Source organism: Zootoca vivipara, chromosome 2 (assembly GCF_965207765.1).
Source record: "Zootoca vivipara chromosome 2, rZooViv2.hap1.1, whole genome shotgun sequence".
NCBI lineage: Eukaryota > Metazoa > Chordata > Lepidosauria > Squamata > Lacertidae > Zootoca > Zootoca vivipara.
In genome coordinates this window covers 45,875,229-45,903,121 of record NC_142584.1, presented here as the reverse complement: position 1 = coordinate 45,903,121, position 27,893 = coordinate 45,875,229, and the positions used below count along the sequence as shown (strand labels likewise).

Here is a 27,893-nt window from a genome sequence, read left to right as displayed (position 1 = left end):
ACAAAAAACCACACACCGAAAGGTATAGAATTTATTAATAAAGAATCAAAATTACAAATTGAATACAATAACTCAAAAACTTTATTTAAGTCAAACATGGTCATCTTTCACAACATTAGTACATCTGAAAAGATCAGAAATGTAGTTAAGGAGGCAAAGGAACCACTAATCTACATTGTGCCTCATAAGAATAAACTTGCCAGCCCAGTGTGCAATTAATGTCTCATTTTAACAGGTACCTGAAACTATTACACATTTCTGCTTTGTTAACCAACCAGTTGATGTGCTTATTTTTCTTCTTTTTGAGGTATATTGCAGAGCTCCTGTAATAGAATCTGAAGAATTTAGTTTCAGTTTTACATATCAACTCAGCTAAGGCAACATGATAAAGGTTGCCTATATGAAGTCTGAGCTTTTAATAAAAGGCACTGAAGAAGATAACCAAATGTTCTAGTATATTGTTGTACACTTAAATACCTCAGTAACAGAAAAGGCTATTCGATTTATTGTTGAGTACACTGAGTTTCAGGATCTTGTTTGGGAGCCATAAACATTATGGGGTAGGTTTTCTTGTGCCTTTTCTTCTCATGTTTTCTTGTCTGTTCAGCTGCAACAGTGTAGTTTTCTTCTGTCTTTATTCCAGGGTCAGATGTTAACCTATAGGTAAAGCAACCACTCTCGTTTCACTCTAAATTTTAATAATGAACACTGAAGTTGACAAACTACTAAAACATGTTAAATACCATAAAATTAAGCTATCATTTCCTTTTACATCAAGCCATGCCAAACATGTAAAAAGCAGACATACAAGCCATGGAGACAACACAAGTTTACTAAAAAGAACAAAATTACATTATGTGTTAGGTACAATCAGAAGTTTAGTGTTAATCTCCTCACTAGGTTTACCAGCTGCTGGAGTAAGCATATTAAGCAGTACTGTTTGTACATTTGGTACACAAGCAAGAAATCTTTTTCTAACTTGACTAGTGCAAAAATTGGGAAATAAACTGTTTCAAGTCAGAATACCACAAGGACTTCAGCAGCATAAAGGTTAAAACAGCCATTCATATTTGAGATACAAGAATTGCTTCTAGGTGAATAGACAAGAAAGCTGTCATAAAGTGGAAGGAAAATAGTGGTCTCGTTTTAGGCTTAAAAAAACATTCATAATAGACAGACAGAATACAACACTGTAGAGGGTTTGCACATCTTGGCAAAATAGAATACATGTACAATAGCCTCAATTTAGATTGCCAGCTGTCAACAGCATGCCCCAAACACCACCTGCAAATGGAACATACCAAGAGTCCTAATTCTAGCACTTTGGAGGCTTTGTATCCCTCGCTTGTCCGTGACAGGAAAAAGAATGAAGAAAGAAAAATTCAGTGGCTTACCCCCTCCCCCCAAATCAGAGTGGTAGGATGAAGTGAGGATCTTGAAATCATCCTGTCAAAAGTAGTGCTTGGCAATACAAGAATACTTGTCCTCAGATCCCCTTGACATATACAGTCAGCATTGTGGGGACCTCATCCATATGGTGCGATATGCTGCACATTTAGGGTATGACTGATTTGCATACATCTGGGGTCCCCAGGATGCCAGACGTGGGTGCAGGGCACCAACAACACCCCCCCCAATAAAAACTGGCATTTGCCAATGCCCATTGTCCCTACAGATTTTATTTTACTCTTTAATTGAAGACTTAGAGATATTCTTTTAGCCTTGGTGGGTACTGGACTGGCTGGAAAGTGAAGAGTGGGAATCCCACCGCCCAGCCCTCTTTCTTACAATAATTTAAACGTATTGAACTTTTGTTAAGCCAATCTACTAATTTTTCACTTAGCAAAATTTATCTATTCATGCTACTGAAGGAACTTTGTCTTTTTTTAAAAAAAACTGTTGGTTAACTGTCTTCTTCTTGTTTCCAGTTCTCCCAGTATGATCAACTTTCATATTCTTAACTATTTGTATCTTTCGTGCAGACGTCCATCTCCACAATGCACAAACAGCCAAAGAAAAAGCAGTGCAGTGTTGAATCCTTAAATTGCCAATTCAAAAAACAGAGCAGAATAAAACAAAGCTGTACCTGCATACAACTAAATGAAGTTTTTTGGCCCCACATTTTCAAAAGTTCTACCCCAACCTGACATACAAGCCTTCCATCTCTCAGAAACAACTACATGCCTTTCAACACCTTCTCTTTAAAGTTAAATCCCTCCTTTGTAATCTCATTAATTATTCTCTCCTCCAACCAAATATCCCTTCTATTTAATGAGCCAAACCTTCAACACCCAACTACCTTCTTCACATGACTAATATCCATCAGATTCAACGTCTTAAGCATATCATAACATCTTAACCCCAACCCTGTGTCTACATGCTTCATCTTTTTAGCTGATCATTTTGAATATAGAACTCACATAAAATTATTTTTATTAAATTATTTATTATTATTATTATTATTATTATTATTATTATTATTATTATTATTATTATTATACCACCACCCTAGGTTTTTTTTGGGGGGGGGGAAGGTAGAAATCTGAACAAAAATGCCAACACTAAGGATTATTTTTCTAGTACTACCTGCCCACGTCAATCAGCTATTTGCACATGTAATTTAAGTCATGGAATTCTTGCTTCTGACTGTACTTCCCAGTGCAATAATGCCCCATGCAATGGGACCAATTGTGCATTAACCTCAGCACTGCAATTCTTTATTCCATTCCAAGCCTGGCTATATGTCTAACATTTTTTGCCTTACCTGGATTTTTTGCCTTACCCCTGGAAAAGAATTCTAAAGTAGTGTATGTAGTCTCCAAGAGAGCATAATAATTCACAAGTGCACAAGATCAAATAACACATACCATGTCAAATACACAAGACAAAAAGCCTCACCAGTGTTCCCCCCTACACCGCCACTTACATAGTAAATGTAACCACCTAGAGAGCACCAATGCCCTAATATTCTTCTATTAATCCTATTAGACAGTCTCATTTCTAGCTTCCACCTAACCACCTCACTTTCTACAAATACACACACACACACACTTCTATCAAGTCACTAATATTAAACTGTTTCTTTCCCTTTTTCTAAATTACTATGCTGGATAATATAAGCATGTAACAACTTGGTTTTACAGGATTGTTTGTGTAAGATTTGTGCAATACTATTCACACTTACTTGGGAATAAGTCCCACTGAAGTCAGTATGACTTACTTCTGAGTAGAAATGCATGGATCATACTGTTAAGTCAATTAAAAAACAACAGCAACAACAACCGCCGATTACTACAACCACTGATCACAGCTATCCAAGCAAATGTTACCTAGCAATTTAAAAAATCCTGAACCTGTCTATGCCAGGGATGGCAAAGCTATAGCCTGCAGGCCAGTCCTAGAATGCGAAACCATTTTTATTGGCCTGCCACTATCCTCCAAAATCCGGAGCCATCTTTTGCCTTTGAAAAATGTCTCTTCTTCTTCTGGCATGGTGCCTGAAGTGATGTGCAGTAAAGTGGGAAGAGAGCTCCTTCCTGGTTTCCCGGGCTCCTAGGACCTTCTTACAATGGCACCAAACCAGAAGGAGAAACGCCACTTTTCAAAAATGAAAAAAGATGCTCAATTCTGGGCTTCCACCCCCATTGGAGCACTGGGGTAGAAAGGCGCACTGGGGTGGTGAGTGTGTGCATGCTGTATGCACACAAGTGTAAATATACACTGGCCATACCTATCGTTGGATGACATACAACCCTTGTAGGCTTGGCCAATCCTCAATGCAGCTCTCTGGCTATAAAAGTCACCCCTGGTCTAAGCAGTCTTGTACAGTGGTACCTTGGTTGTTGAACTTAATCTGTTCCGGGAGTCCGTTCGACTCCTGGAACAGTTCGAAAACCAAGGTGTGGCTTCCAATTGGCTGCAGGAACTTCCTGCACTCAATTGGAAGCTGTGTCAGATGTTCAGCTTCCCAAAAAAGTTTGCAAACCGGAACACTTACTTCCGGGTTTGCGGCGTTCGGAAGCCGATTTGTTCGGGAGCCAAGCTGTTCAACAACCAAGGTACTTGAATGTCTGAGACAAGTTACGTAGTGTATCTGGACAAGTCAAAACCTTCACTGCTAATCCTCCCAAGAGCAAAAAAAACAAAAATATATACCAATTAGAAAATACAACTTTGGGGGCGGGGGGGGGGGGTGAAGAAACACCAGAGCAAAATATAATCTGTAATTACATTAACACAAAAATTAAAAAAACTCCTAGGAGTTTAATATCCATATAATGGCCTTCCATATAAGAAAAATCTACTTTCCCCACCCATTTCAACACTAAATTTCTATATCCGCTTATTAAAAACATTGGGGCTTTAAGTTTAAAGTTTATTCTGAAAGATAACAATGGTTTCTCGGGCATTTTCATCATGAAGTTAATTCTGCAATTTTTTGCAGAGATCGTATGCAAATTGAAAAATAAGCTGGGAAGTACAATAGTGTGAATTACACAACTGCCAATGCAGAGGGAAAATATAGTGCAAGCACGAGATTATTGCAGTGATTTTTCAAAGTGAAAGAACATTTCAGCTTTAAATCAGTCCATGATTTAAGAGTCCTTTTGATTCTCTGTAATTTTGATCTTTTTAAACAGTTTTGAAAATTTCAAACTAGGTAGCTGGAACTGAGGAACGACACTGCATGCAACACTGAGAAAGTAAATGAAGAAATGGATAGCATAGTTCATGCAGCGGAAAAAAAGTGATGCAGGTCTGTGCTGATTGCCTTGCTCATACATATTAGAAGACACTGACCTGGTAGAGGGGGAGGGTCCAATTTCATTCTTATCTTTCATATTTATAGCTGTCCTGTCCAGTTCTTCCTCTTTTATTTTAACCTTCTTCTTTTCAGGTTGATCACTTCTCTGTTCCATTGCGGAAAGGGGATCTTTGTTCACTAATACAGCCTGAAGTGTGGTTTTCGTAGCATCCTCACTTAGTTTTGTCTCTTCCTTTTTCTGAGATAGCATACAAGAGGTTTCACACTCAGAAGACCCTCTGCTACTTAAGTTGTATGAAATCACATCGCCTGGAGCCTTCTTGCGATTGAGCGAATCTCTCATTAACTCTAGCGTTAGAAAAGGAAAGAAAAGGAAACAAAACACACAATTGTTTTGGTCAAATAGGTTTGATTGACCTCCACCCCTTATCTATATTCATTCCTTTTTCATTAAAAGAAAATGCATTTTGAATCACCATGGCAAAATCTTAAGATTTCACAGTTTAACTGCATTTTTGTTCCACTTACTCAGAGCAACTGCAAGAAATATTTCAACATCCAGATCAAAAAAACTTGTAACTTTTATATATCTACGATCCTTAAGTCAATGTTCTGCTTGCAAAAGAACAGAAAGCAGTTGTGTAAAACATTACCCCAAGGAAACTGGCACCGATTCTGGAGTAATGACATAGGCCTTGTTTTCATTGGTTAATTTTGCCGTGACCAAGGATACAAACATTTTGAGAGAAAGTGTTCTCTGAATGTTGCAAGATAGCAAAGCAATGTATTCATAGCAGGCCACAGGAAGCCCTCTTGTCTACAGCTGAGAATCAAATTAAGAACTTACCACACAATGTGGTAACATTTCTTATAGTGGCTGCATGGCAACTAGCAAGGTAAAAGGAACATTTACTTTTTTAAATGGTACAAATGTATCAAACTTAAGCGGAATTAAGAGTCAAGAGACAGAATAAATTGGAAGATTATTTCAATGTACATTAGTACAGTGGTGCCTCGACTTACAAATTTAATCCGTTCCAAAGGCACCTTCATAGATCAAAAAATCTGTAAGTCGAAAAGCACCATTGGAAACACAATTTCCCATAGGAATGCATTGGAAATGGAAAAAATTTGCAAGTCGAAGCAACCCCATCTAAAAATTTGTAAGTTGAAAAACCCTATCTAAAACCACCGCAGTTTCCATTCAGATGTCGAGAAATTCGTAAGCGTGTGGCCATTTGCCCCATTCGTAAGTCGAAAAATTCGGCTGTCGAGTCGTTTGTAAGTCGAGGTACCACTGTATAACATTTTAGTTATTAATAAACTAGTATTATTCCTCCCCATGCTTGTGGATGGATCCAATTTATAGATGGGGCTGCTAGGTTATATCATAAAGGTTGATAATTGAGTCAAAGGGCTAATATTTCTTGAAGCCATACAAGTACAGTGGTACCTCGGTTTAAGTATACAATTGGTTCTGGAAGTCTGTACTTAACCTGAAGCATACTTAACCTGAAGCGAACTTTCCCATTGAAAGTAATGGAAAGTGGATTAATCCGTTCCAGACAGGTCCGCGGAGTACTTAAACTGAAAGTACTCAAACCGAAGCGTACTTAAACCAAGGTATGACTGTATTGAACAGATGTAGTGCATTTGTTATTTTATTAGTAAAATACATATTCAACTAAGTTTTATTCTGAGTAGACCCATTGGAAATAATGAACATAAAACTGTTGAATACCACCCAGTACTTCTAAAATACTATTTAACACTGGGGTTGACCACGAAAGTATCCAATGGTTTCCCAAACTTTGAGCTTTCATCTTTTTAAAAAAGTGTCTCATCTTTCTAGAAAGTTATGGAGCAAAATGTGCAGGTAGCATTTAAGCAATTTCTGTGAAATGAGAGTGGTGTGGCTACAATGTATACTCCTCCTGGTGCTGAGGAATGCTTCATGTTATTAAATAGCAATACCATCAGTTTGTCTAATGTCCATAATAAAGAATCAGCAGCACATAGCTGACATCTCATTGTAAGCATAAGGTTATTGGGGTGGTTGTCTCTCTAATTTTGTATTATGCCAGTCCCAGGGACAGCCATTTTTTATTATGCCATGTCCACTCCACAGCTACCATTTTGTGCTCACTAGTCCAACAAACTTGACAACTGCTGACATCATGTAATAACAAAAAAACACCCTGATGTATCACGTTACACAAAATAAACTTATTTTCAAAAAAAAGGCAAATGCTTTAATCTTTGCAATTTGGTTAAGTTCTTATTTTTTACATACATTAGAACAGAATAAAAGTCAGACATGTAATTAATTGATGCAGGTCATTAAAAAACTGTTGGACAAACACATACAACAGACCTCCTCATGGGCAGCTGACCTTTACTGCATTAATAACACTGCTTTATAACCACTACACAGCTGATTCACAGCAAGGAAAGAGGATCAGGATGAAGAGAAACCCTTGAACAGAAGGTAACTGAGCATATGTCAAGGCCAACAAACACTATGCTATCTAACCTCTCGCTTTCTTACCAGCATTGATCAGCTTTATTGGATGGAGGCAAAAATACATAACTGCCACTGGTCACATTATGCCATGTCACACCGAGGATGGGGGCAGGGAAGCTACCCAACACATAATAAACATATTCCAGGATACCTACAAAGCACAAATTAAATAATATGGCACTCCCCATTCACATACAGTGGTACCTCGGGTTACGAACTTTACCTCAGGATGAGAACAGAAATCGCATGCCGGCAGCCCGGCAGCAACAGGAGGCCCCATTAGCTAAAGTGGTACCTCAGGTTAAGAACAGTTTCAGGTTAAGAACAGACCTCCAGAACGAATTAAGTTCATAACCAGAGGTACATACAAAATAAGGGAATAGAAATTGTTACCTTCAGGTTGATACTTTATTCTCATTTCATCCAGCAGCACGCGCAAATTTATGCTCTCACTTTGAGAAGCCTCAAGTTGTCTTTCCTTTGCAAAGAGCTTCCGTTCCATTTCCAAGACACGTTGACTCTCAAACAGAGCCTTCATCCGCTGTAGCGACAATTCACTTTTCAAATTTTCTATCTCTTTTCTGCAAAATAAATTATCTGTATGAATACTGAAATACATACAGTTGTGTTAGGATTAAGTTCCTGGTGTTCTTGCCATTCTAGCCTTGAGCTTACCACCTTTCAGTACCAGGGGGAAAATCCTCCTATCCCATTTATTCCAATAATGTGTGCATGTTATTAAGATAAACTACAGATTGACTAGTAGCAAATGTTTGTAAAATAGATTACTAGTGGGCCAGAATACAATAGAATTATCAGATTCATTTAGGAGATACCTATGGTAAGATGAACAGATATTTGATTTGTGTCTTCCTTGCATGGATGTGGGGACATCAGTGTGTGACTTAATATGACGTATAATATGATGGTTGTGGCAGAGTTGGAAAGATCACTGTGGAACAGGCTGTCAGTGTTAGAGGTAAGGCCGACAGACTGACTGACCCAAGATCACCCAGTGAGTTTCATTGGACCCTAGTCTCCTACTTCCTACTCCACACTCAAACCACTACACCAGACTCAGAATCAGGTTGTCAGTTTCTATAACTAGCTGTGAGGTTTTAATACCACATTTCTAATTCACAAGACTTACTCTGAATTCTCAAGTTTCATCTGAAGCAAATCGGTGTAATATCCATCTTCAGATTCTGCATATTCTGAAGTGCTTGAAAGTTTCAGAGCTTTTGAATTTTCAGGCTTCTGGGAAGATATTTATTATTATTATTTTAAAAAATATTGAGCTATTTTCCTTTTGCCATTTCAGTCATCTGCATTTGAATATTAATGGCAAAGAGGAAACTGTTTCACATAGACAACACTGACAGAAGTGTATCTCATTCAAATGTAATAATAAATTACGCTGTATATCAGCAGAAGAAGTTGCTATACCAAGTTCTCATCCCAACTTGGTCTATTTCTGGGCCAAGCCAGACTGGCTTTGTATTGCCTGCTGGAAAGCTGAAGCACGCCTTTCTGTTCAGTACTTTCTGGAAGCACTACTGAAGGTGTTATCTACCAAGGGCAAAACTAAAGTAATAAATGGCAATCATTCAGCAATTCCTCAGCATGTTCCAAAATATATTTCGGGTGTTAAATAATACTATACATGTTAAAATTTACAATGGACAGTTTGATCAATCTCTTCTTCCTTATACAAATAAGGTTGACTTCTGTTCTCCAGTCAGGAATATGTGACATTGAGCATAACACCAAGCATACAAGAGTACAGTTTTACTCCAGGCAACTGTACTTCATTTAAACCAGGACTCAGCCCTTGTACTTCTTCAGAAAGTGTTCAGCCCCGGAGCACAAATAAAAGAGGATGCCAGAGAATATTATATACATCTTTAAACTAGAACCTATTGAAATATATCTGAAATGAGAAGGGCTCAGAACTTGGACATGGAAGATGTATCTTGCTAGGAAGGTATGAATATGCACACACAAGTGGGGTCTCTTTCTACCATCACTTGTGACTGCGGGCTCCCGAGTGTGCATGGTAAATAGTTTTGAGGCTCCAAATACTCCAAGGAGCTGGATCAACTCAACTATTTCAGTTATATTTAGATAATTCTGTAAATGTAGTCGTTCCCCCCCCCCCATATACTTCCTGGCATAAATACTTGTCATTCAATTAGTAACATTCTGTTTCAATCAGATGCACATCAGATGCACAATGCATGCTCATTGTCAAGTCAGCGATCCAGATTACCTGGTTCTGTGCTTACTGTGCAACGTTTTCCAACACAGTTGTATCTGCTTCCTGACCCAATTACTAATACTTTTTAAAAAAACAAACCAGAATTTTATTCTCCATGCATATACCATGGGCTTTTCCAGTTGCTTCACTTTCATTAGAAGTTCTTCTATTTCACCATTCTTTTGTTGAAGCATGCTTTGCAAACGTTCCAGCTGATCATGCTCCCCTTGTGAACCTTTCATCCGTAGAAGAGTAGCCATCTGTAGCTACAAGACAAACCAGATATTGGGTTGGCACTTTTACAAATATTCTGTTACAGTACATTAATGCAACTCAAGTCCCTGAACAGAATGACCAAGATTCAGAACACCAAGACACTACAGTAGTTTTCTTAACTCAAAGAAGTTTTGAACTTGGTTTTCCCTCTGTACTCCATACCACATGCCAAATTGCTTTTGAAGCTTATTGTTGGCTGAAAAGCTCTGTGTACTCAATCATTGGTCTCAGCTGTTTAAAGTTATTAAAAATTCATTCGAGCATTTTTACCAGCCTCCATCATCTATTCAACAATAGCCATGCTATGAGCTGCTTGCTAGTAGCTGCTAGCTAATTTACCAGGACACAATGTTATCACTTTAAATCTTCCTCCACTGTCCCTCCATTCCGTAGGCTTATTTCACCAAAGTTTATCCCAGAGAGGCATATCAAACTAATACTGACCTGATTGTGGCATTTGGAAGAGCCCTATAAGCAGGAGTCTTCTAGTGTACAAACATTGCGATTTGTTAAGTTTATACTGTAGTAATTTTAAGTAAAGTGCGATTTGATGCCTTGTTGTCGGCCACTGAGCAAATTTGTAGAAAAGCAGTATGGGAACAACAACTCAAAAGAACCCTTGTTTACGATCTCAAATTACACAACAACTACTAAAGGTCTTTATTGCTCAGCTTCTTAAACAATGCTCATTTCTCCAAGCTGAGTTTTTAGAACATTCCTCACATCTTAAATCACTTTTTAAAAAACCCAATTCTATCGTTTACGTTTATGAAAAATAAATGTCTCAGAGAGTACAGAACTCTAGCACACATACTTTTAATTCCTATCTTATAGTCTTTCAGTTTCTAACAAAGGAAATGTTGACTTAATCCTACCTTCAGTCTTTGCTGCTGTTCTCTAGTGAAAGAATACTGATTTTGTAGCAACTGATATTTTACTTTCATACTGATCAACTGACGCTCCATTTCTGCTCTACGGTCCTCTACCTACATTAAGGAAAAAAGACTGTAAAGTTGGTTCCGGTATCGCTTCAGATTTTATACTTTAGAAACTAATAGTAATGAAACCATAGTAATTTGTCTTTCACACTATCTTATATGTTAGTGTCATTAGATATATTTGCTTTATTAACCACCATGTCAACAGAAACATCTGTACCATTTGCATGAAGTACTTGCCAGATTACTAGCAAAAGAATTAGTTGCCATGAAACCTGGCAGAAACATTTCTACAACAAGCATTTGAAGGAATACTTTCTATTTAATATATGTCAAGTCATTTAGTAGTTATATATTACCACCACCACAAAGATTTCATGCACTCAGGCATAAAAGTTCAACCCCTCAATTAAGCACCAATATTTATTAGGGCAATACACACTGACTCAGCCTACAATAATAATAAAAAAAGCATCTATCCATGATGTTCTAATTCTTTCTTTCAGATCCTGCAGATCCAGCTCTGGGAGTTGCACAGGACGCAACTTAAAGAAGAGGTATTTCCTTACTAGGTGTTCTGAATTACTGTTGTTGTGCTACCTATACTTATGGCCCTAGACTGTTCAGACTAACAGGAATCAGCATGCCCAATCTGCAGGCACTTGGCACACCAATTCAACATGTGGAAACACTTCAACAGAAATACTTCAACCAATCCAGAGGATTTTAGCAATGACATGGTCTTCTTGAGGTATTTCTACTATGAAACAACATTAAACTCAATAACTGTTAAGTATAATGACCTAAAATATTTGTTCCAAGTATTACTCTGACTTTAAATTGAACAAATGATTCAAATACATTGGTCAGTTTTTGAAGTGAGCAAATGCAAGAGGCCTGTATAACTAGAAACATATTTTCTAAAAATCTTTGACGCTTATACTTTCCTGTCTTTTTAAAAACATACAGTAATCTTATTAGGTTTTCAAGAGTAAGTAAATATATAATCAGGGAAAGTTATTACTGTATTGAATAAAGTATGAGGATACAATTGCATTACACTATTGTATTTCCCTCACCCTGCAAACTAACATACACAGAACCACTATAAGAAATAAACTAACTGAAATAAAACTAAATATCCCCTCCCTCATCCCCCACAGCCAACAGACCCTTTGGTCCAAGTGTCCTAAGAATGGCCAACACATATACTTTCGGTTAACAAAAATAAGATGAGTACCTCAGCGAATAAGGAATTGCCTTTACTGGAAGGATCCAGGGCTTCTTGCCGTGCATGGTCAAGCTGAAGCTGAAGGTCTCTATTTACTTCATGAGCTTTCTAAAATTGAGTCAAGGAAAATTGTTAGATCTCTGTTACATTTTCACAACTAAATTTGTGTTGCAGTGTAACACATGCTGTTATTGATTTGTGAAGTTCACTTTCAGATTCACTGTTCCAACTAGTGTTGTTTAATAGTTAATGCAATAAATCTGTCACCACCACTGCAAAGGCACACCCAAAGAGCCTGCTATTAAGTCACATCTAAGGAAGAATGAAAGAAGAACTGATGAGACTTCCCCACCTTCATGAGTGCAAAGCCACAAGAGGCTTCTCACCACTGCAAACAGCATTTGAATGTTACTGCACCCATACAATGTCAAATATTCAACCTGGTGTCAGGCAATATTTCTGCTAAAACTATCCAAATTGCCTTGGTTAGAAAACAAGCTCACTGTTTCAGCATTGAATGTGTAGTGTTATTTTCACCATCACTATCAGTAGGAAGCATGATACGTCACCTCTAACGCATTACAGTATGAAACAATATCTTTTTCTCTGTCTTCTCTCTCCTCTTCGAGACGTGCCAGTCGATTAGTCAGATTGCTGTTTCCAAGTTCTAGTTGCTCCTTGCTGTACTGAAGCTCATGTAATCTGTCCTCAAGGTCTGCCTATCACAAAATTTAGATACCACATGAGTAATTTACTTGCTAATTGTATATTCTGGAATACTATTTTGTCTTTTCAATTATTTGTACAAGACAAGGACTGCAATCTGAAGCAGAGATGAATATTAGTACTAGTGTTTTCAAGGATATTAGACCGTGATCAAATTTCTATAGCAGGGTGATTTTATCTGTAATTTTATTATTATTACTATTATTATTATTATTATTATATACTTTATTCACACTAATTTGTTGCATACCTTTGCCTGTTCAAATGCCACCACCTCAAGTTGAAGATTGAGCACTTCTGAAGACATGGTTTCATGCACACGCTCTGACATCATGCGCAGTTCTTCTGTTTTAGAAGCAAGGACCTCCTTCAGATGGTCCACTTTGTGTTTCAACTGTTTCTCGCTAAGAAGGGTTTCATCTAGCTCAGATTTCAGTTTTTCCATCTTCAAAACAGCACCCAGAGAAAACACCTTTTGAGTTCAGAATCCTTTAAGCATGTCCCTCTTCCCATTTATGAGCTGATTTTTTCCAAATAGCTTAATAAATTCATTATTTATTACATTTATATCCACTCTCTTCCATCATGGAACTGAAGGCAGCATGCATACGGTTCCCAGGAGGTCTCCCATTCCCATCAATATATGATAAGGAAGCCATCCCTTCCTCAGTATTTGCCCAACTCAAGCACATCTGAACTACATATGATTTTAAGATTGTGATATATGCTGTCATTAGAAAAACATTGTTCAGAATCCTAAACAAAAATACCATAATTCTATCATACACTATGCAATCATACACTTATAAGTGGCTAATTACCACTCTTAGTTATTATTATTGGTAATTATTAATGCTCTTTATCACTCATCTATTCAAAACAGCTTTGTCAGCAACAGAATTATGTTTATAACACTTTCAAGATAGGCATTAATAATTGCTTTAAGGTATCACCTGCTGCAAGAAATATATATTCTATCACCAACCTTATTCTTAAGTTCATTTGTTTCTTGTCCATGCATTCTTACTAGTTGTTCACGTTGTGTTTCTAATTGTACATTTTGGTGTTGCTTAAGTGTTTCACATTCAAGGTTCATACTTTCTAGCATTCTGTTCTTTAGTTCTACTTCTCTCAGGAGAGTATATTTTTCTTGTTCAAAATTCTGGAAAATAAATTTCACATTTACAATGCAGGATAGAAAACTGTTTTTAGAGGACCTTCCATTAGGTCCATTTTAGAGGACCAGTGTGTGGTCAAAAGTATAGGCCATAGCAAAGATGGAAAGGTCCCCGTACACACTTGGGTTTCCCAAGCCTTCTTTTCTATTTCCCCCACCAAGAGAGATCACCTAAGGTCCAAGAGTATGCACAAAGCACCACAAACACAGTGCACCCAGATGCAGGCAGATGAGGTACAGTATAGTTTTCATCATGTGGCCGGAATTGCTTTTTTAAAAAATCAGCCTTATTTTATGTGAGACAAGTTATGAAGGGTTTCATAGGCCCCTATGATGGCCTATGAGACACACGAACGTGGAAGACTGGTCTTCCTTCTTGTCCACCCACCCATGCACACACAGCTACCCCAACCAAACATCAGGAACTAGGCTTATGGGAAGCTTGTGCTCCTTTCTCCCAACAGCAGATAACAAAAGAGGGACTTCAAAAACTAAACTTTGTTGCTGTACACATCTTATGCTGCCTACCACTTCACAAGCATGCCTTGCCACAGGCAGTATGTGCTGCCTTTAGCTTTAGCAGGCAGAAAATTGTCAGAGCATGTATCATAGCTACTGTGTCATTAACAGATTTGCTTAATCCTATACATGACAATGAGGTAGTGAGTAAAATCCAGGTGAGTAGGAGAGATATTTCCATTACTTGGCTTCCATCTTTCCCCCACCCCAGCAACACGTTTCCTATGCATTTTTACCCAGAAGCGAGTCCCAAAGTGCATCGACCTGCAGCCAAACACTTTTAAAAGCAAGAATCTTTTGTAGCAGTTGATAATTTGTACAGTATCTGATTTCATAAACTTCCATGTTTTGTTTAGTACACATAGTGCTGTATCCTGTGAATCCTCTTAAACAGATTTATGCAGAGCCAGATGACCCTGTGAATTACCCTGTACATATCATTGGGGGTCCAAAGCAGCTCTCAATAGTACCAGGCTGCTAATGCTTCTCACCTAGTACCATATTTTGTCCACTTCAGGCTAAATAGCAGGTTAGGGTACAGCTTGTTTTTTTTTAAAAAAAACAACAACACCTGAAGTCACGTTTGTTGTTGAGGTACTACTAAAAGGCTTTGGCAAACCTGGAGGTTTTTGCAATAGGCATTCTGTACATATTGATCCAGAAATAGGTCTGAGAAGTCTCGGTTTAACGAGGCTTCCACTCTAGTAACATGCTGGCTCTTTCAATTATCTTATAGGTACAGTAGCACTATGAGAGGATTAGATTTTATGGTTCGCTATCAAGCTCAGGCACAGTTTGCTAGCTACTCTTCTTACATGTTAAATATTTTAAATTTAATGACTAATAGCTTTGGCATTCATGCTTCAGTCAGTAGATAGAGTGGAATCAATCTAGGGAGAGAAACTTTCTGTTGATTGTTTAAAAGCTCACCTCCGTTATGGTGGCTATTTCACTCTGCAATTTATCTAGCTGATTCTGTAACAAGCTTTCGCTCTCCACCAGATCTAAACCATATTGTGCTGCCTTTCTTCTTTCCTCCTCGGCTTCTTTCAGCTGACGTCGGAGACGTGAAATTGTTTCTTTATCCGGTTCCATTTTCATTAAAACTCACACTGTACTGTATGTAAATGAAGGAAACAATTAACAATATTAAGAGCTGTGATAAACTTGTGGTTTTAAACTAAACAGACTTCATCAGTCATGCATGCTCAGCATTAAAGGGAAAAAGTCTCTAGATTTAGGGACGCATGTCTTTCATACAGAGCCAGAAGTCTTTTAATGATTGGGGGCAGCGGAGAAACAGCCATGTGTTTGGCACTCATAGCTTGACACCAGATCAGATACTGACTGGCCCTTTAACAAAGTGAGAAAATGGGAAGGACATTTATCTACAGTAGTTAAAACATCAATGGACCTTTAATCCCAAAGAGCAGGGGCAAGGCCGTGGAATGACAGGATGAGCACAAATGCACGATTACCAGGTAGGTGGGCAACTGCCCAAGTATTTTTCCAGCAAAACTGCACCTAACTGCATATAAAACAAGACAATATAATGGGGAAAATCTTTGTCCAAGCTAGAAGCACAATACTGTAGCACTAACTAATTTGCACATTTTACCGCTTTTCATGTGACACTGTAACTTTAAAGCAGAAGGTTCCTATCAGAGATGAGTACAACAAAAACTGCAAGGCTGTTTCCAGACTCAGGGCCCAACTAGCTGTTACTTTTACTGCATTGTTAGCAACAACAGCTGTCCGTTGCCCCCTCCGCTCACATCTTCCCCATCCCTAGTATTTAGTTTTTAAAATCAACCAAATATAGCTGCTAACCACAAGAGTATCTTTAATAATGGGGCACAGAAAGAAGGAAAGCTCTTTTTCCAAACTATACTGTCTAAGTAATGTGGTGGTTGGGGGTGGTTCCTGGGCAAACTGGCCTGATCAGGGGCAGAGGGGGTGGGCACTGTGCACGGCCCTTATACATGGCTCTCATTACTAACAAATGGTGATACACACGTAAAGTGCGTCCAGCCTGCAATTTCAGTTTCCGTGAATTGTAAAAGATGTTTTCTAACATTAGCTGTTACTTACACAGTCACAGTGACAATAAGCGTCTTTATCCACTTCAACCTGATTAGGCTAGGTAGCTTCCGTCTGCATTGTAATCTCCATGATAATCTCCATTTTGGGCTTTCAGCAACTCCTGTGCATTTTCAAAGTAGAAACTGAGTAATATTTTTGCTTGATAATCATGAAGTGTCACCAAAGAAGAAATCTAGTATCAATACAATACAAAACCAAGAGCTTTGTGGTGGATTTTTAAAACTCAATTAACAGCATGAATTGCATGTATTTATTTACCGTATTTTGTTTTTTTGGGGGGGGGGCTGGAGCAGGAACACAAAATCCCACTTTTAGACATCCACTATACATTAACAACAAACTTAAGAATACAGCCCTGAAAACAAAAAAAGAAAAAGAAATGTTTTCAATGTTATTCTATCTTGTAGATAAAAGACTAGTAACTCACCTTTAAGTGTATTCCATCTTAAGATATTGTAAACTAAAACTCAGTGACTTTTAATTACCAAATAATCTACTTCTTTCTGCTCCGAAAAATCTTCCGGTTTTTCTATCACACTCACTGTTGCCTCCCAGAATAGGTAAAAATCACATGGTGAGATAATTGAAATGCAAATCCTTTTCAATCTACTTGGAGCAGCTGTTCACTATTTCCATGGCTGCCAAAGCCTACAAGCCTGTCAAAGAACAGTGGCTCTCTGTAACCAAGGCCAACATAGTTCTTGTCTCTCTTTGCTTTCCAATACAAGCCAAGCCACAATAATAATTAAGCAAGGGTTTTTCTCCCCATCATTGTTTACTAAGCTTTAATGAACTTTGGAGCTCAGCATACCGTATTAGATTCTTGGAAAGTTTACACCCAATTCCATTATGTAAAATTAACATTAAAAAAAATTCTATGCTAACTATGTATAGTATACAATCAGGGCATTTCAACTGGTATCATACTGTACACACTCTTCTACAGCTGATGACTTGGGAACAAAGCACTCCTGCTATTTTACACTCCGAAGTGGAAACAGGAATAGAGAAAGGCATACGAGATAGATGCTTTTGCTTGTTTGTACAGTGGTACCTCTAATTGCGGAGTTAATCCGTTTCGGGATGCCATACGCACCCCAAAAAGTCCACAACTAGAGTCCCTCTTCTGCGCATGTGCACTGCGCAATTGAGGGCTTCTGCGCTTGCAGCGAACCTGGAAGTAAACACTTCCGGGTTTGTTGCGTACGTAAGCTGAAAGTTTGTAACAAGAGCAGTACGCAACACGAGGTATGACTGTAGATGCCTACTCAAAATAAAAGGGTAAAATTAATAGCAATCAAGTTTCATTGGGCTGTAGGTTATGACTTCCCTTATTAAGGGGGAAATAAACCGCTCTGGGTAGAACACTATAAATACTCTAATAACATTTATCTGAAGAAGTGTGCATGCACATGAAAGCTCATACCAAAATAAAAACTTAGTTGGTCTTTAAGGTGCTACTGAAGGAATTTTTTTTATTTAACATTTACACAGCAATCCTAATCATGTTTACAGAGAAGTAAGCCCTGTTAAGCTCAATTTGCTTTACCCACTGTTTAGGATTGAGGACTTAGTATAATACAGTCTATCACAATAAAACATTCAAGTCTCACCTGAACTCACCTGAACCTGTGGCTACTATCACAACAAGAATGGAAAGAATGGAAAGAATGGAAAGGAACTTGGGAACTTGGGAAACCTAGGCTGTGACTCATTTTTATTGTAGCATTTCAGATTACCAGTAATGATTTCAGGGCCAGAAGGGAAACATAGCACAACTGTGCAGGGTTTTTTCCTTCATCTCAGATATGTTTCAAGGAGAAGTTTTATATGAAGAGCAAGTAAACTTTTTGCTCTCTCTACAACCATGCATGGTTTATTATTTCAGTAACAAAGCAGAGATACAATCTATCCAGGTGCGCCTTAATCGTCACAATGTAATTTGGCCAACAAAGGTGAGCATTAGATTTGAGTAAATACGGTATTACAGCTGATCACTTGCTGCTGGGTAGATCCCTTTCCTTCCAACCCAGAACCTCTTATCTACGATTTATTTGGAAGAGAAGAGGATGCCACCCTATGATTATATATAGTTTTTATGGTTCCTTATATAAAACTAGGAGGCAAAATATAATCTAAGTTGCAATTACTCTACAAGTAATAATTAGGACCACATATAAAAACATGGGATAGCTGCCCAGAAAAGCCAATGGTGCAACAATTTGGAATAAATTCTGATTTGAGCCATATGCATTATATCCATCCTATTTCCTCGAAGATAGCACAAAGGGCCACCTTAGAATCTGCTAGCAAGCACAAATTCAAGAGGTAAGACATAACACTTACGGTAGTAGTTCACAAATTCTGGCAGCTTTCCTAGTAGCCAAGTATTGGTGGTTGCCAGGAGCCTGCCCCTCATCCAAAGCCTTATTCCTATTCATGTGCTAAACCTCTGAAATACATGTTCTCAAGTATTATTCCCTGCTCTGTTGTTTGGGGTGGGAGTTACAACATTAACTAAATTAAAAATAAAGTAATTTGCATTACACATAGCCACAGCCCTCTTTTTCAGTTTGGAGGTTGAGAGGAGGCTGGGAGTCATTCTCAGGTATGATGGATCAGTGTTTGGATGCCCAATGTAATTTGCAGGGATGGCTCCTTCCCATCTTCAGCTAGAGCTAACCATGCTTGCTGAAAGAGGTTGTCTCTTCAGTGGCACTACATTTCAGAAGCTTTCCTTTTCTGACCACTTCCATCAGGAGACCAAGGAGAGCAAATATTCCTTGTCAATGCCTGCAAGCACTTAGGAGCTACTACACAGGCTCTCCAACCCACTCTTTGTGGCAAAGGCTAAAGGAGAGGGGATGGGAGGTAGAAAGCTAGCCTGACAGCTAAGCAATGGAGCCAAAGGCCTCCATCAGGCTATTTGGGCTTCAGGATTTCAACAAGCTATCTGTACCTACCTTCAGCACAGTAAAAATAAAAGCAGAGCGAGAGATCAAAAAAAGGCTGCCACAATGAAGCGCAGCCTCATCATTTCCCAACTTCATCGAAAGGCAAGTGGCTCAAGACTGCACAGACTTTACTAGCCCAATACTGGAAAGAAGAAGGTGTTCCTTCTAAATAAGTTTGGCAAGTTAAACTAATGGAATACTGTATGTTGAAATGGCAAAACTGACAATGAAATAAAGAGGAAGAGACGATAATGAATTTAAGGAAGAATGGAAGGTGTTTATTGCATATATACAGAAGCAATGTACACAGGTTAAAATGTTAGCAGGGTTTTAAGATTACTTGTAATGTTATTATGAATGGATAATACATTATTTAAATATGTTATAAACTTAACAATGGACATGCAGTATCCTGATAAATTATTGAACTAAGGAAGGGATTAGAGGGAAGTCAATTTGTTTTGTTATTGTATTTTTTGTTATTTTTGGAAAATTAATAAAATATTAGAAAGAAAGGCTCAGGCGCCACTCAAGAAAGCAAGTTGAGGACAACCGAGTGGAGGAAAGGATAAGCGAGCAGAGACATGAAAAAGACAAGACGGAAGGGAGGAAGAGCTGTGTTTCATTTGCCTTGAAACAGCCTACGGGAGGCATAGCTGCCAAGTTATCCCTTTTTTTAAGGGATTTTCCCTTATGCTGAATAGGCTTCCTCGCGAGAAAAGGGAAAACTTGGCAGCTATGACGGGAGGAGCAGTGAAGAAAGCCTCTTATCAATAAATTCAGCAGGTGGATCTCCCCGCTCCCCAAAACAGAGATACAATTGAGTCGGGTTGTTTCACCTCCTTAACTCGCGCCACTGAAAACTCAAGAGCAGGGCCATTTTAAAAAGCAGTTGGCGACCATCGCAAAAGGGTTTACTAGAGAAAGGCAGAGAGGAGGAGGAGGAGGAGCAGGAGCGGGGGTGGTGGGAGACTCCTTCCTCTGCGCACACAGCAGCCCCTGCACTCCCTATAACCCCACACCCGCCAAGCATTTCTCTCAGCAAACAGAGAAACAGGAAAGGCAAACGGAAAGAAAGAGAAAATAAACTCCTCTCACCCCCTTTTAATTGTCACTCACCTGCGTCTCCCTGCAAACGTCCCCAGTTCCGGCTGCTGGGGAAGCAACAGGAAACTCCGCCAGGTCTCCAGTTTAAATTTCGCCCCCCCTCCTCTGTCCCCGCGCGAGACGGTCCAAATCTCACGATACTTTATTGCTTTCCCTTTTGTGGGTTGGTCGGTGCAGGAGGCGGGGAGTCTAGCCCCAGATGCGCGCGCAGATGCGGAAACCTCTCTGCCTTGCGCATCTAGCGAGAGCTCGCGTGAGGCGCGAGGGCTCCGCAGGAGCAAAAAAAAAACACGACGCGACGAAGGGGCTTCCTTCCTTACTACCCAGCTAAGAGCAGGAAAATGTCCCGTTGAGCATGCTCGGTAAGCAGCCGCCCGTGGCAGCTACCGGCTCGTATTTGCAAATGGGTTCCCTGCTGCTGCCTACTTGCCGCAGTTCAGAATGCAGCCGATTCCCGGCAAAAGGCGCCTGACATGTCCCTGCTTTGCCTATACAATACATTACCTAAAAGGCATCTCTCCGTAAAAAAGCGTGCAAGCGGAGGAGATCAATAGGCAGAGCGCAAAAGTAGGTGAAATGTCTGGAAGGGTTACAAATGCTAATTTTACGAGCCGTGTATTAAGGAGTCGTTTTCTCCGGCGTCCTTTTCTTGTGGCAGGTTGAATGCTTCTGCCGTGATAAATAGGCACCGGCGGCAGCTCGCATCAGACGGAGCTCTCCGTACGAAAGAACAGGCGCTTCCAGCGAGTCCTGCAAATGCATAGCTAGCTGGCTGGGCGGAGTCGCCATTTTCAAAGTTCTTCCTTTTACGACACCCGTTTCCCTGCTTTCCTTACTTCCCGTCATCCCTTTTTCCTTCGCAAAGACTTTGGAGGGAGTAAGCAGCTGGCGATAGAGTGCTGCTGCATTCTCCTGTAGGCCGACGACTCCTGCCCTGTCTTGTTTTGTTACTAAGTATGTCGCAAGTTTAGAATCATAAAGGCACATCAGATTGGCTCTGTACTATTTTTTCTTTCTTTCAAGCAGCTCAGTCCCCAAGCCCCAACACTTCTTTCTCCACAAAAGTTTACTTTCTAACATTCTGCGTGCTTCACATCTATGAAGTAAGTAGACCTGAAGTGGAGAAACTCATGCTAAGAAAACAAAATACACTTGCTAGCGTACAACATAATGATACATTAAACACTCTTGCCATCAATTACTTTTTATGTTTCCTAAGCTAGAGATAGAGATAGATACCTTTTGCAAGCTTCAGCTACTTCACCACCAGCTGTGCCTGTTCTCCGGGAACCAGCTGTAATACATTCTTCCTGGGACTGCCTTGGAAGACTCTTCAGACATTTCAGCCAGTGCAGAATAATGCAGCTAAAGGCTCCAGATGTAACCACCTCTGTCCAAAAACTTCCTAAGAGCCAATGCAGATTTTTGAGTATGGGTGTTATGTGTTGTCTCTAACACTTCCGTCCTCTTCCAACAGAACAACGCCCCAAATTTTCTGTCATTGGAGCCCTATTCCATGTGATTGACAACCATATGGGAGGGAGAGTAGGGACATGCCCACTTGCCCTACTCTCAAGTTGTGATAAATGATATGAGGCAGGCAAAACCCCAGATGAGCCTAATTTGTCTGAAGGTAAATTCCATAGTGACTGAAGGCTTCCATAGCAAGATCTTATGCAGCAGCGCCTGCCTGCTCACCCTTGGGCAGTCCTACACATAAAGCGTGGGGTGGTGTGTGTGTGTGTGTGAAGAATCCAGGGCTGACTGGGTGAGGCTGAAGCCTGGGTACAACTGGCTTTTATAGCCAGGGAGCGGGCCAGAGGGAAGAAGCTTTCCTTCTGGTCCCCTCCCTAAACAGCACCCCAGGCTCACCCACGATTGACTGCAACTGCAGGCAAGCCCCAGAACCCAGTACAGCTGGTAAATGAGGAAATGATGTCCTTCCCTGGCTGCATCAAAGATGGAAGATCACCCCAATGCCACAACTGTACTGGACCACAACTGCTGCTCCCCTCCCCCACTCAAGCTGGCAATAAGCTCCCATTCCTAACCTGCTTTCTGTTAAATTCATTCTCAACATAAGAGTAGGGAATAATAATACTGGTATGGAATTCACATGTTTCATTTGGCTACATAATGGAAAAGTAGCTACAGTATGTCACATTTTATTCAGTAGTTAAGGAAGGCTGGGACACCTAGCATTATCTTTTCTCAAAATAAAATCAGGAGTTGAAAAAGGGCAGCAGCAGAAGGATCCAAGTGCTATTTAGGCAGCGATCCAACTTTCTTAACAAACAGTCCATTTTTCTAGCAAAGAGTTTGCAGTTTAATAACATGCAGCTGCATTATGATTTAACTACACAAACCCTTAAGTACTGCTCTAGTGCCCATCCTTATTGCTTCAATCAAAAACTAAACAAACACTGTACATGTATTAAGAGCCAAATTCTTCAGTCATTCTGTACTTCAGAATAAAATCAGCCTCTTTATAATGTACCATTGTATTTTTTTTAAAAAAAAATTGTACCAAGAGCTCATTCAAAATAATTTGAACTTTGCCAATGGAACTGAAAGTTCATGTTTACTTTCATTTTAATGAATGAACCATTATTAATCACTTTTAGTTCTACGAGTTTCCTTAAGTAGTTTCACGAACTTCAAAAAGGATTCTGTGTTTCCTGTTCCTGAGCATACACTTTACTTTGTCTCTTTTTTATATTCTGGGAAACCCAGCCAGATGGGCGGGGTATAAATAATAATAATAATAATAATAATAATAATAATAATAATAATAATAATAATATTCTGCCTTTTTTATTTTTATATTCTGCCTTTCTACCATGATACACTGAAGGTGGTGTAAGTACATTTACCATCCCAAACCTGCTCTACTTCAGCAAAGTTGCTGCATTATGTGTTTTTAAACCATCATCCCTTAAGAAACCAAAGCAATCTTACCTGGCCTCCTGGCTAGGTGGTGTAGCAAAAATACAGTAAAAAGTGTGGTCAGATTTTCCCTCCTAAGGAAATGGAAGAATATTTTCAGCTTGTAAAAGAAGCCATATTTTGACTGTGTATATATTACCACTTATATGCTCCATCATGCTTCCGCTGTTGGTGTTTGACACTGAATATACATGGCATTAGCTGCAATCCATATCTGTCCTGTAGCTTCTTGAGAAATACTGCTTTTGATGTATTTTCCCCAAAACCAGCTTCCAACTGATTAGAAAATGGAAACCACAGTTAACCTGAGGTGTGTACATTAGAGACAGCCATTGAACATGTGCAAATGACAGCTTCAGTGATACAAAGTTCAGCACAGGGTGATGTGCATCGACTGAAGAGATCCCCACTCTGTGGTCTGTACAGCAACATGATGCTACTTGAAATGATGCAGTGCAGTGAGGGGGTGGGGAGCGGGAAGACAACATCAAACTCTTTTCAGCCCCTACTGTGTCCATAGCCTTTAGTGCTACATCTTTCCTTGTAGGCCTTGAGGCCTATTATTGTACCATTTCATGGCAACATGCTGTGTTTTTCCTTTTACATTTTAGTTTACATTTTGTTTTGTTTTAATTTCTTCCATCACAGATCTCCAACTGCAACTGCATGCTTAGGGGAATTTTTCTCATTTCTATACATGTCAGAATTGTGAGAACAATCAGTACTGGGTAGCCTAGAGGCATGAAAGGGCTGTCTTCCTTGTTGAGATTTCACATGCTTGCAACTACAGTGGAATGCCTTCAGCATATTATCTGGCAGTACTCTTCAAAACAATATATATTTATATTCCTCAGAACCCGCCTTGTTTGCAAGTAGGCCTGGACTGACATCATGCTCTGGCTTAGAAGACAGAGCTTCAACTTGTCTCATTTTCCAAAGCCTTCATCACTGGCTATGATAGGAATCTTAATGTTTGTATATTATTATTATTTGCCAGAATTGCAGAATTTGAAGGCATCCCCTTCTGAAATGAATCTTGCTAAATATGAGGCTAATTGATACAGACATCTATTGTACTTGGCAATTTAAAAGTTTAAGGCACTTTAAAATGGGGAAATGAAGAAATGCATACAGTATTGTGTTTATTTTATCTGCAGACTATTATATGTTTAAATAATTACATCATATATTTAGGAGCAGCTGGAGATATGGCGGGACAGAGCCCTCCCACCCCCCACATACTTCCCTCTATTCATCCTATCCTTACACATCTCTAGCAAGTAATAAGAAACAATTTACAAAAACAAAATGGCAAATAGTGTTTTTTATTTCAAATAATGTTTTATTATTATTTCAAACTGACCCAACAGGTCAGTATTTCTCAAGAATCTAAAACAGCTTCCTGACTGTATGATTACTTACTCTCTTCTTATATTCATTTTCTGTAAAAACTCACCCTTAAAATAATTTCTATTTTTTGTTATTAATTCAAATAGTAATAAACTCTTATTTATAAGCAGCGGGGGCAGAGAAAAGGAGAAGTGTGTTACAGTACACTGACTTGCACATCTACAAAATCCAGTCCGAAAGTCCATGGAGTTCTTCTGCACAAATCTGGCTTGAATGCTACGTATCCATTCAATTATTATGCATTAGCACCCTCTTGTGGCAGTTCTACACATTTCTGCATTATACTGTACTGAATTTTGTGCATAAAATACTGGAGAGCAAGATTTGAGATTTGCTGTTCTGTGAGTTTAGGGTTGCTTTCCCCATTTCTCTTTAATTTGTTTCATCTATTTCTTAATGTATTTATTGTGAAGGAAATGTAGGGCTGCCATGTGGCCTGAATTTCCCAGACATAGGTGGAATTTGTCCATCTGAAATGGTGTCCGGGCAGATTTTATTTTATTTTAGGAGTTTTAGCAAAGGGAAGCTCAACAACTTTATCCAAAAGAAAGCAAAAAAAATCTTAACAAATTTTGTGTCTGCATTTTCACTTTTTGAAATAAGGCAAAATAGTAGTAGTAGTAGTAGTAGTAGTAGTAGTACCTAGTAATAGTAGTAATTATTATAATAATTTTATTATTTATACCCCACTCATCTGGCTGGGTTTCCCCAGCCACTCTGGGCGGCTAATATATGGTAATGAGTTTCAAAAAGTAAAAATTGATGGAATTATTAGTAAACTTCATTCTTGTATCAGTTGCAATGAAATCAAAGGAATGGCAGCAACATGCAAGTACAGTGGTACTTCGGTTTAAGAACAGTCCAGTTTAAGAATGATTTGGTTTACAAACTCCACGAAACTGGAAATAGTGTTTTGGTTTGAGAACTTTACCTTGGTCTAAGAACAGAATCCAAACGGTGGAAGGGCACTGGCGGCGGAAGGCCTCATTAGGGAAAGGGCACCTTGGTTTAAGAACGGTTTCGGTTTAAAAACGGACTTCCAGAACCAATTACAGTAAGTTCGTAAACGTAAACCGAGGGGCCACTGTAAAGGGAAATTCTGGGGCATCTTGCTTTAGCTGTTGTTTGGGCTGGTTTAGAGGGATTATGGGCTTGTTCAAGGCACACAGAAACCAAGTGGGAACCTCCAAAGCACTTAGTGGCTGCGCTTTGGGTTGACGGTGGACACCAAACAATATTTATTTTAAATTTGCCTACAGGCGTGTGGGACAGTGCTGGAGCTGTGACAAACACAAGGCTCACATTCCTAGAACTAGCCAAGTCTGTAAAAGAATGGAAGCTGGAAAGTCCATCAAGACATGAAAGCAATAGGTTACTAAAATGTGAATAGTAACAATGAGCAACTTTCCTATTATTTACAGTGGAAGTAGATCACAGACCAGACGGTGATGAAATGTAAGATTTGTTTATTTTTAATAGATTTTTCCAAGTGTGAAATTTCCTGGTTTTAGATGTATGGTTTGTTTTTTATTCTTAAATTGTATTTGGAGCCGTGATTCATGGAAATGGGACTGTATACGATTTATTTAAGATTTATTGTAATGGCTAGTGACAAATGGCTTGATACGTTTTCTAATAATAATAAAAAAGAAAACAGTGTTTTCAGAAAATTATTAATTCCCATAAGGAAAAGAGTCGTATGACACTTTAAAGACCAAGTAATTTATTGCAGTATGAGCTTTCATAAAATGAAGATTACTTTCTCAGACAGTGAAGGTGTTGGAAATATATAATATACGCACAGAGGAAAACTCTATTGCAAGGTGAGATTAAAAGGTAAAGGAAGACATTGTGAAAGCTTATATATGCGATGGAATTCAACATCACATTTTGATGATCATTCTGTCTGCTCAAGCGTTTCAGCCTGCTAGACTTGAGTGGTCACTCCCCCCCCCCCCGCTCTCCCCATCAGCTTGCTGTTCAACACACACACCTGAGCCAATTTTGGGGGTGCACAGGAGTAGGGGAGAAGTCCTGTTATGCAAACGCAACTCATTGTGCAGGACTTCTGATACGGCTCTTTAGGTGAATCATGCCAATAATATTTGGACTCGTGTGGGTGGCATTCAGCATTCATCCTGATTTGCTTGCACAAAGTTAACACACTGATTGGACTATGTCTGGTCTTTATTGAGCATTTCTCCTAATTTTTTAATGGGGTGCTTATATGAGCATTGATCCAGCATTCACCCTGACTTGCTTACAAGGTGTTTATACATCTTCCTGTTAATTATTCGAACATTCCACTTACATTGCTTACATAGCCAATAGAGCAACAGCAATGGGCAAGAGCGAGGTATCAGGATATTTTGGTGAATTGCACAACATGTAGAAGTATGGGTGGAAAAAACACCTAGAGGAAAAGTAAATGTAAGGGGAGAGGAGCACCCTCCCCCCAAAAATATACCAGCAGGGATTGAGGATGCAACTGTTGAGTGTTGGAGGGAGAGACTGAAACACGGAGTGGGAAGAGTGGCTGCAGAAGGATGGCAGAGGAACAAAAGCATAGGCACCCACCCACCCACTCACTTTCCCACCAGCCTGCACCCACCCTGGACTGGAACACTGGACAGCAGCACTGCACACTGCAATGTGTTGCTGCAGATCCCACTTGTCCTGCCTAAAGTTCATTCACCTGCACATCTTCCATTCTGCCTCCAAGGGTGATAAGGAATGGAGGATATAACAGCCCCGTTCACTTGTTTTCTTCACATATGCTGCATTGCACATGGGGCAGGACCATGGCAGCTGGCCACACCCACAACATCTGTGTGCTCAGCTAGCCAAAGGAAAGGGACATGTATTCACAGATGGTTTGTAACAATTACAACCCTTATTAATTCATTAGCATGGATTTACTCAGGGATGCCATCGGCAGTCGGAGTGGTTCCGACCCACTC

General features: G+C 39.3%; 1 protein-coding gene and 1 long non-coding RNA gene across 29 annotated transcripts; one reads left to right on the top strand and one right to left on the bottom strand.

The window, feature by feature from the left end:
- Positions 1-18: 18 nt before the first annotated feature.
- SPDL1 (spindle apparatus coiled-coil protein 1) lies at positions 19-22,240 on the bottom strand. Of its 27 annotated transcripts, none has more exons than XM_088661783.1 (14): positions 20,590-20,687; positions 18,863-18,968; positions 16,505-16,616; positions 15,344-15,530; positions 13,703-13,879; positions 12,968-13,162; positions 12,561-12,710; positions 12,001-12,099; positions 10,698-10,808; positions 9,672-9,812; positions 8,440-8,546; positions 7,683-7,870; positions 4,801-5,113; positions 19-657 (listed from the first exon to the last, which is right to left on the bottom strand). In XM_088661783.1, the coding sequence occupies exons 4-14, from the start codon at positions 15,512-15,514 to the stop codon at positions 504-506; spliced, it is 1,806 nt and encodes a 601-aa protein (XP_088517909.1). In that variant the 5' UTR covers positions 15,515-15,530; positions 16,505-16,616; positions 18,863-18,968; positions 20,590-20,687; the 3' UTR covers positions 19-503. The 27 variants fall into 27 exon arrangements, with proteins under 27 accessions (XP_088517909.1, XP_088517914.1, XP_088517916.1 ...); XM_088661788.1 differs by having other exon boundaries at positions 8,440-8,543; XM_088661790.1 differs by lacking the exons at positions 18,863-18,968; positions 20,590-20,687 and adding an exon at positions 21,817-22,212 and having other exon boundaries at positions 8,440-8,543.
- LOC148686831 (uncharacterized) lies at positions 20,732-26,592 on the top strand. 2 transcript variants are annotated; one of them, XR_015948086.1, is made up of 2 exons: positions 20,732-21,144; positions 24,378-26,592. It is a non-coding gene; the product is annotated as an uncharacterized LOC148686831 (long non-coding RNA). The 2 variants fall into 2 exon arrangements; XR_015948085.1 differs by lacking the exon at positions 24,378-26,592 and adding an exon at positions 21,236-21,579.
- The last annotated feature ends 1,301 nt before the right edge of the window (positions 26,593-27,893 follow it).